The sequence below is a fragment of the Zeus faber genome (assembly GCF_960531495.2).
Source record: "Zeus faber genome assembly, chromosome: 3".
In the NCBI taxonomy this organism is placed as follows: domain Eukaryota; kingdom Metazoa; phylum Chordata; class Actinopteri; order Zeiformes; family Zeidae; genus Zeus; species Zeus faber.
The window spans coordinates 34,864,246-34,874,636 of NC_137190.1; the positions used below are offsets into that span (position 1 = coordinate 34,864,246).

Consider the following 10,391-nt stretch of genomic DNA (forward strand, 5'->3'; position numbering starts at 1 on the left):
AAGTAAGGGGTATTCCCGTTGTAGATATTTCCGTATTTTTTGGAAGTAAAATTCACATAAGAAAACATTTCATATATATAGTAAACAGGATATATATATATATATATATATATATATATATATATATATATATATATATAGATAGATAGATAGATAGATACACAGTATATGTATACATTGTACATATCAATGTGAAGTTCCCTTTGCTGTATGTTGTGTACCACAGTTTGTGCAACAGGAAGAAGTCACAGTAGTGCGACAGTAAAGGTTTTGGTGACATTTATTAAATATTTAAGTAACCAAGACACAAAGTAGCAGGATATAAAAAAATAATAATTCTTCAGAAGTTCTTGTTTATTAGTAAACATTATGAAGAAGAAGAATTCAATTTTGTCAACTTTATATGTACCAAACAGTAAAAACTGTTTATAAAATCGTATCTAATCAGACTAATCAACAAAAAAAGCAAACAACAGCAATGGAATAACAGACGTTTTAAATCGGTAATACAATTTTTTTTTCTGCTCTCGTCAAAACACAGCCACACAGACTGTGGCTGTGTTTTCATTTTGTTTGTTTGTTTTGTTTCCTGTTGGTTTTGATTGTCAAATTTTGCTGACCTGGTTGTCTGGTTGTCAAATGAAAATTCAATAAAAAATATTATAATAACAAAATATATATATGCGAATAAGGGAAGATAACCTAAAATGAAAAAAAAATCCAGCAAAGTAATTTAATAAATATAATGTACAAGGAATTTGTCATGGTGAGTATTGGTGCGTTTCTCTACAGACATTTAGTATTAAAAAAGATACCCTGAACAACAGCAATGGAATCCGCAGAAGTTTAAAAGTGGAAGTACCCACTAGATTTCCAGAAATGGGTGGGGAAAGACGATCTGAGGGAAGGTATTTATACTGAGGTGCAGAGGCAGATCGATGCAGAACTAACAGGGAACGAGTTATGGCAAGGCTCAACGTCACCGAGAGATTTCACGGCATTTCCTTCCCGGGACACATGCACACCGAGAAGTCCCTGGAATGGGCTCTCAGATTCCCCTTCCAGGAGACGGACGTCATCATCGCCTCCTACCCAAAGTCAGGTAAGAACCGAGAGGATCTGGAATACATGTTGCACCATTTGTTGCTAAAGTAATTGCTAAACCTGTAGTTTTACTGTGTCATTTGACGTATAATTGCCTGAAGGATTCTTATGATAAGCCAAGCCTTGGATATTTAGCTAAATTTGTCTTTAAGTTGGCCTACAGTACCTTTGCAAATACGGGGAATTGATCAACAAGTTTAATTTTGAGGTATAGAGCCAAAATGCACCATGTATGTCAACGACTTTTAGGGACCACATGGATGCAGGAGATAGTCACTCTGATCACCAGAAGGGGGGACCCCCACCTGTCACAAACGCTTGAAAACTGGGTGCGGGCGCCCTGGCTGGAACAGAACTACTGTGCAGCTGTCCTTGAGGCATCTTCCCTGGAGACCAGGCTCTTCACCACCCACCTGCCCTACCATGTCCTGGGCCCGGCCCTTCAGGGCTCCAAAGCCAGGGTTAGACTACTTGTACTACTTGTTTTTCAAATTATTTTCAGATTATACTGTTTTCCTGGAGATTTAGATGTGTCGATCTCACCGGGTGCGACAGGTGATCTACGTGAGCAGGAATCCTAAAGATGTGTGCGTGTCCTACTTCCACTTCCACAAGATGGCCAATTTTCTTCCCGAGCCAGGTTTATTCCAAGACTTTTTAAACGGCTTCTTGGGGGGCACCTGTGAGTTCAAAATACACTGTCAGATAAGATACTCTGGTCTCTGGTCTGTTTATAGACTCTCAGCAATAAGATGTGTAAAATCATTTTCACTTTGTTGCAGTGCATTATGGATCTTGGTTTGATCATGTCAAAGGCTGGACCAGTCAGACACCCTCCACGATCAATTTTCTCCACATCACCTACGAAGAAATGTCACTGGTAAAGGGGGGGTACTCTTCATATTTCTAATTATTATTCATACCGGACTTACTTGGTTTAAAGTGAGAATTTCCGGGATCATTAAATTGTAAACGAAGAAAGTTTGATACGACGAAAAAGAAGAACGAATAAGTCAGTGTATTATACATCCTCAATAAGAGCCAAAGAGACATAGGTTTAATTAGGTATACACAGATATAGATGCTGGTACGAGTATAGGTGAGACCAGGCTACAGAATGATATTTTTTGGGGAATATTTTAAAGAAAAGACAGTTTACCTTTTGACATTTTAGAATAAGCATGTTTGATGTTAAAATCAAATCACAGGCAGCCACAGCGGACAGATAGTAGCAGTTACACGTCAAGATAGAGATATAGACAAGTAAAGATTCAATGTCATCGGTTTTAACTGGGGTTCTGGCTCTGGCTGTGTATGTCTAACTAGCATCATACCGACACATTTCTCAGTGCTCTCACCCTGGCTTTAGGATGTGCGGAGTTGCATCAAGCAGATAAGCTCTTTCCTGGGTTGCTCCCTAACAGCAGAAGAAGTCAACAGCTGTGTACAACACTGCAGTTTCAGCACCATGAAAAACAATGCCAAGATCAACTATACTCAGATCCCTGAAGAAATCCTGGACCACAGCAGAGGGTCCTTCTTCAGGAAAGGTAGGACCCTGTTTGTTCCACACTCTCCGGCGCTGTCTTTGATGTCCACACTTGCTCTAAATAGCAGCTGTTTTACAGGGGAGGTGGGAAACTGGAAAAGCACCTTCACGGTTGAACAAAGTGATCATTTTGACAGTGTCTGCAAGAGGCACGACTGTTCTCCAGAAAGAAGGGAGAAGCCTGCTGAGGAACAAGGGAACTCCAAGGGGACATCGCCCAACCTCCACTCAGCCTGAGAAGATCAGAAACAACGTCAACACAGAAATTGGAGGGATAAATTGTTACATGGTACAAATACCTCGATATATGTTCTACTGTTGCCTTCATAAGATATGTGTGTGTGTGTGTGTGTGTGTGTGTGTGTGTGTGTGTGCAAAAAATATTAAAGAAGCAATCATTAGTAATAAGGATATTATAACCAAGTCTAGGCAGCTAGAACTAGTCTATCAAATTCAGAACCAAATCCAATGCGCAGGGCGAACCCAAGGCCCCGAAACACACACACACACACACACACACACACACACACACACACACACACACACACACACACACACACACACACACACTTGTGTGTGTGTGTGTGTGTGTGTGTGCTTGGAGGCGCTGCATTATATAATACCAACCTTACACCAGAAACATTTGGGACAAGTCCTGTACACTCACCGTTGGACACTGGTGGAAACACACACACACACACACACACACACACACACACACACACACACACACACACACACACACACACACACACACACACACACACATAGCCCACAGGCAGACTCTTACCATTCATGTGTAGTCCATTAGGAGGCTTTTCCATTGTGTGCATTTTAAACCATTTTTATATTCACAGTTAATGAGTATAGCTTTCTTGCCGATGGTTGGAGTGGCGAGAAGTATTTTTTCTTTCCTTTATCATGCTGCGGTCAGTTGAGTCTCAAAGTAAGAAAAGGGAGGGGGTTAGTGAGAAGCAATGATAGATTTTTGGTGATTTTTCTGACAGAAGTGTTTAACAGGTGCACAAGTGCCAGGTAGCGTGGTAGGTAGATAGGTAGTGGGTATCTGGTGTCACAGAGCCTTACTCTCACCAAGACTATATAAGATTAAAATAATAGATTTACACCTCACCTGTTCAGAAAGCAAGATGAGCCTGATTGAAATTGCACTTTGACCTCTCATCTGTCTTTTTGTTCATATTTCAATTTTTCCTGAGTGTGTACGAACAGCCCTACTGTTTTTCTAGATGGGTTTAAGATCCCTAATAGGTGCAGGTTCAAGCCCAGCCATGTTGAAGTGTGTAGGCCTGATTGGAATTGCACTTCAATGTTTTCAATAGCTGTTTTTATCTTTTTATTTCTATGCTTTTTATTCTCCATTACTTTTATCTAATGCCTCTTTTATGCCTTATGTCAAGCACTTTGAATTACTTGTGTGTATAAAATGTGCTCTGCAAAATAAATCTTGCCTTGCCAGTACAAAAGTGTCTTGAGTTATTTGTGGGAAAAAGATATCGAGATACCATGAGGAAGTACTTTGAGAAATAGCAGCAGAATAAACAAACTTACAGTACCTGTAAAACCCTAACCCTAACCTACTCTTGTGACTCATTGGAGACGATTGGAGAGAGTAGGAGAGAATAGTTTGAGTAACCTCCAATCATGACTTTTTGGACACATTTGGTCTCTTTCGCTGACTTCACTGAGGGAATTTTTATTTTCTGAGAGGACATTTGGAATGTTTTTTAGTTTTTTTACCATTTATCTGTTAATGATCCCCCAGATCTGTCAAAATAAAGCTCCGTCTGACTATGGTTGATGAAAAACAGTATTTTAACAGGGTAAAAATAACAGCCTTTGTCCTTTGTTTAGATTCCTTTCATATGGTTTTGCACAATGGACGGATCAACTCATGTGATTGGTCGCCTGGATGGTTTAGTGCCAAATAATCGTCCAATCAACTCAACTCTCCGCTGCCAAATTCCTCAACTAGGTTCATTCTGTAAAAGTTATCACCAATCATTGCCGAGGGCTTAATAGCATTTATACCAGTGTATGGTGTTTATTTTGTGTGTGTATAGAATAGCAGGTCGATAGTATCAGAATCACAATGAGTTTATTCCGCCAAGTGCCTTTGCAAATTTAAGACATTTCACTGCATACGTATATGTATGAACATATGTATATGTATGTGACAAATAAACCTCTTGAATATTGAATTTTGAAATTTACGAATGTCTTGGTGAGGATTAGCACCTTTCTCTGCAGACACTTAGAATTAAAAAAAAGCTTAACTGTCTGAAAAATGTAAAATATAATAACAATAATACATTTTTATTATTATTTATATTGTATATTGTATTTTTATTTATATTTTACCTTTTATTGTATCTATTGTATTATTATTAATAATACAATAAAATAGAATGTGGCAGTTTCTCCTACCACACGCCACCCAAGTAATGTTTTCAGGGCCCTCTGGCATAGACACAGAAGACGGTGGTTTGTAAACACCAGTTTATTGTAGAGAGTTGGCCAGTTGGAAATAGCCAGGAGCAGATAGAACATGCCATGTCAGGGCTCCTATCCTGGGTATGTGGGGATGGCGGTTTTACCTGCTGCTCGTTAGACCAACCAATGAGCAACAGGGATGCAGCTACCCGGATCTCAATCACCTAGAGCCAGGTCAGGTGTGGCTGCTCACCACACCATCCCCGGGCCACATAGAAGAAAAGTAAAATAAAAATGGTCAGTGTGTGTATATGTGAGTGAGGTGAGGTGCTGTTTGTTTTATTAAGATTAGTAGAAAGCAGTCAGCAAATAACAGTGTTTTGATCCCTTGTTTTTTTGATAGTGACAGGTGGACTAGGCACCCAAATGCATAAAGGAGAGGGAGTGATCGCCGTGCAGTGGAGCGGAGATCGCACCCTGTTCATTATGCATTTGTGCTTTCCCCATTCCCTGTTTTCTAAACAAAACAAATAAAGACTGTGGCGAGGCCGGCCGCCGGCGAGGACAGCCACTGGAGCTACGCCGCGATGAGTAGGAGGGCCGCCGCGGTGAGCACTGAAGCCTAGGGCGTGGGCCCGGGTGGAGCCGCCGCCGGTGCATATCATGGTGGTAGTAACAAGCTCATCCCATGCCACATCCGCATAGCCATTGATACCCATTTTTCTCCTATCTGCCATTGTCCAGCCTACTTGGCACAATGCCACCATTTATTCTTTCCCACATCCACACTTGGTTCAGCTACATTTATTCCTCTTTTCTATTATGGAAAAGCAGGGAAGAAAAAGCGATGCCGCAACACTCCGCAACAATGGCATGGGCACGAGGGAAAATAAAAATTAAAAAAGTAAAAGTCAATCTTTTCTGGATATATTAACAAGAAGCATTGTAGAAGGAGAATATGCTTCAACGTAATGTATGGTTTACTTTGTTAAACTGAGTCATTAGGACCTCTCAGTTTCTCAATTTTGGCAACAGGAAGTTCAGAATAACAAAAGTTAAAACTTGTTAGTTAGTCGTAACACAGGCTACAATTAGTTAATTAGGCATGTGACGTGCAAAATTTGTATCAACCAACAGACAGGGTTCCCTTTTATTTTTAAATCAATGTCAATGCATCACAGCAAGTGTGATGTTGGCGATGTAATGCTTTCTCTTTGTGCCAATTCTCAACAGCGCTGACAAAAAGAGGAAAAACAAGTTAAAGGGACTTGCAAACAAAGTAAAATGAAAATGTACAAAATTAAGAAATATTTACAAACATTTATGAGATAGTAAAAAAGGAAAATTAAACACAGAAGAAAAAGTTTTTGTCGGGTGCACATACAGCTAGGAGGCAGACATATGGATCGTCTGGACGATGTCAATAAGATAGAAAATGTAGGGATGTTTCAGCATTTAGAGATGTTGCACACCAATTTGTCAACTCCGGCGAGATTGATCCAATATTCTTTTGTAATAATTTTTTTGGAGGCTTCCTTAGATTGACTTTGATAAAAAAATAAAAATAAATAAAGGCTATTGGATTTACTGTCTTGGGGAAAGATTCAGTATCAGAGAGATTACATTTTATATTTTTGTGATATGTGATGCCCGCAGGATCACATATGAGTCCCGCAGCTACAGACACCACATGGCCGCAAGAATACATTTCTTAATTTATTTGGATAGCATTTATTATATACAGTATATCTATAATGTCAGCCTGTCTGTTCATCTTATACCTACCAACCACTGAAGTTAAAAGAAAATTAAAAAAATACATAATAAGTCCCTGCACACTCACATTATGCCGCCAAATTTAACTGAATAGAATAATAATAACTTCAAAGCATAAAAGGAAAGCTTTAACAAGAAATAATCCTGCAGAGAAGATCTTGCTGGCTGGCAGAAAAGTGGATGAAGAGAAGCGTGGGTGGCAATTGTGCCCCAAAACAGAGAAGGTGTGATGAGTGTCGCATTTACCTGGCATTTGAATTTGATCTTTTTTACTAATAGGAGAAGCAGTGGATGGGATTTCTTTGTAACCTGTGCAGTTTGTAACATCAGGAAATGCTGAGATACCAAATGAGAAACATTTTCTCTAGCGATGTGTTTTTCAACCACTGTACTGTGAGAGCTCGCCAGGTGTGATTTAATGTAAAGCACGGTAAATGATGAATGAGAGTCAGAAGAGTCTGTTTGGAATTTTGGCAAGAATCATTTCTTTCTTTCTTTCATCATTTAATTTCTTTGAAAATAATTTATTTTAGTGGAATGCAAAGTGTAAATCAATCACATTCAATATGAATGACACCAATTTTTTTTGCCATGGGCTTTTATTTAGTCCATTATTTTCAGTTTGTGAATCAACCTTGCTTGCTTATCTAGGATAGAATACTGTAGGATAGAATCAGGCAAGAATTGTGAACTGGGCATTACTTGTGATGTTGTCGTTTGATCCATTTTCTTTTAACATAAAATGAAATCTTAAGTATTCCTTTTAAATCTCCCAGAACCTACTGTTTCGGTGCCTTTGGGGGCAAATGGCAGCAGTCATGTTTTTAAAACGCTGAACATGCACAGATACTGGGCCTGTTTTATTGCTTGATGGTCATTCGGTTGATTGGATGAGATGTGTTCAATATTGGATTGTAAGTATCAATAATGACTAAGCCATCAAAAATACGGCATCTACCACAAAGGTTTAGGGTCCATCAAAGTCCATCAGTGGCTCATACTGTAAATAAAATGTATTTGCTAAGGACAATTGTGCAGTGGAAAATGTGGGTGATACTGACGACAGGTTGTGGCTGATAGAGTTCCCAGTATCTGTGGTATTGTTGCCTGCTGAAAAGACGGTGTGCATAATCCAGCACAGTAAATGTGAGAGAGAAAGTGGAGTGTGTGTGTGTGTGTGTGCTTGCGTGCGTGCGTGCGTACATGTGTGTGTAATGTGTGTCAAATCACAATACTTCTCAAACCATCGCCAAGAAAACTATACTCATTAACTGTGAATATAAAAATGGTTTAAATGTCACACAATGGAAAAACCTGCTAATACACTACATATGAATAGTAAGAATGTCTGCCTGTGGGCTGTGTGTGTGTGTTTGTGTGTGTGTGTGTGTGTGTGTGTGTGTGTCTGTGTGTGTGTGTGTGTGTGTGTGTGTGTGCGTGTTGGAGGGTCTGGATATTAGAAGCGTTTAAAAAGTCCTTGGTTTCCCAGCAACGGTCAGGAAAATATGCTGCCCAGCAGCTGAGTACACACACCGCCTTCGACCTGTGCCAAAACACGGGCCAAGGCCAAACATTGATAGACAATTCCCTGACATCGTTTTCAGTTTTAATACCATGCTTTCCTATTTGTTCACCGAATTCAGCCAGATTGTCAACAAGTGACATCGCATGTGTCTGGACAGCGTCCCACCTGAATGTGACGCAAAAAATAACCTGCGTTTGTTTACTGTGCGTGACAGGAGAGTGACACCTGGAGATCCGGCTCTGATATAAATTCACAGTATATATACTGTATACAGTATATGAAAAATGAGACTCCTCGGCTCTTTCTTAATCTGGATCATAGAGGAGGGTTATGGAGAGGTTAAGTTGTTCAATGATGGATTTTCAGCAGACTTTTTATTTTGTGATGCATTATGTTAAAACCTTAACTGGGATAACTAATGGCTCTTACGTTAAGTCATATGGTACTTTGTGTGTGTATCTACACAACAGGCTCATCATAAATGTGTGTTGTACTCTTACAAATCATTGCAGCCAGACGATGGGGCCTTGAGAAAACAATAGCACACACAATCCGATGCAGTGGAAGCTGGATCAGAGTCGAATGTTAAGTTGGTGCTCTGCAGGAGGGACGAGGGGCAAGCGGGAGAGTGCACACTGAGCCTGGTACAAAGTAATGACCCTTGAAAGCCATATTAATTTTTCAGGCGGCACGGAGGAACACCTAACGCATCTTTCTGCCAACGAACTATAAAAAGGACTTCTTTATTCCCTAAAAAGTGGCATTTTCTGGAGGCTAAAAGGCAGGGCCGGCTGTGTTTTTTCTGGGGGGGGGCAACCTTTCTCCAAAGCAGGCAAATTTATCTCAAGTCCTTCAGACTCACTGTCTGCATTTCTATGACAATCCTTCATGATCCTATCTTTATTTCAAATCAGGAACACACTTCACCTTTACGCAACAAACTTGAATGAGAAATATACATACATTACATTATTTTTTATTTATTTTCAATAAATTTTTGATTTTCTTCAGAATTTAAAAAATATATTATAAAATACACTGACCGCACATTACCCATTATTCTATTATTATGATATATTTTAAATATATTTTATGGGAAATATATATGATTATACTTTTATAATAAATTAAATGCGGCCATAGTGGGCCATAATGGGCCTTATGGGGGCGCAGAGCGGCCCGGCAGTGCGGAGGAGCATGGCGGGCTGCTCTGAGCCCGTGCCTGGTCGCTGTGGGTTTGGTGCCTCCGGGTACAGGGGGCGGAGTACGCTGGCACATAGTCAGGTCCAGGATGCGGTTCCCGTGGCAGCTGCCCGGCTTGCTGCTCCCCTGCGTTGATCTGGTGGTACTTCGCCCATCTCTCCCAGTGCCAGAACTCAAACTTAGTACATAAACCACACAATAGGCCTAGGGTTTGCGGGACTGGTGGGGTGTGAGCTGTGGGTAGTTATGTGGTAGACAGCTGCGATCTTGCCCATCACGCCCCTGCCCTGATGTTCTTCTTGGCCATCCTGCAATTTTAACACCACTCATATTAGCTAACAACACATACACTCGCACATAAATCTTACTCCGAGCAACACTTCACCAGACCAGGGTCAGCGGACAGGAAGGGTGTAAGTGATTCGGGTGTTGTGGGGTTGTGGTTGGCCGGGGGGGCAACCGGGTGGGCCTCCTGCCGGCTAGGATCGGGTCATGGAGCTGGGTGGTTTCTGGCATGCTGCAATCGGGTGGGGCTGCGGAGAGCACTGCCGGGTGCCTGCGGCTAATGGCCTTTGCTCACACTGCGTGACTTCTATGTGGCGGGTGCCCCAGGTGCTGGGGGTGGTGGAGGGCCCACATATCTGGCGGTCTGCGGGTGTCGGCGGCAGGGCTGACATCTAAGTGTCCTGCGCTGAGCACACTCCACCACGTGGATGGGCGCTCAGGGCTTGCGGCTGGAGGGGGCATCTGGTCGATTATGGTGGGTGGGCCTGGCCCTGAGTT

General features: G+C 41.2%; 1 protein-coding gene across 1 annotated transcript; it reads left to right on the forward strand.

Annotated features, from left to right (window-relative positions):
- Nucleotides 1-963: 963 nt before the first annotated feature.
- sult5a1 (sulfotransferase family 5A, member 1) lies at nucleotides 964-2,890 on the forward strand (the record flags this gene model as incomplete). Its single annotated transcript, XM_079997349.1, has 5 exons — nucleotides 964-1,102; nucleotides 1,354-1,565; nucleotides 1,660-1,786; nucleotides 1,887-1,984; nucleotides 2,474-2,890. The coding sequence occupies 5 exons, from the start codon at nucleotides 964-966 to the stop codon at nucleotides 2,888-2,890; spliced, it is 993 nt and encodes a 330-aa protein (XP_079853475.1).
- Nucleotides 2,891-10,391: the final 7,501 nt, after the last annotated feature.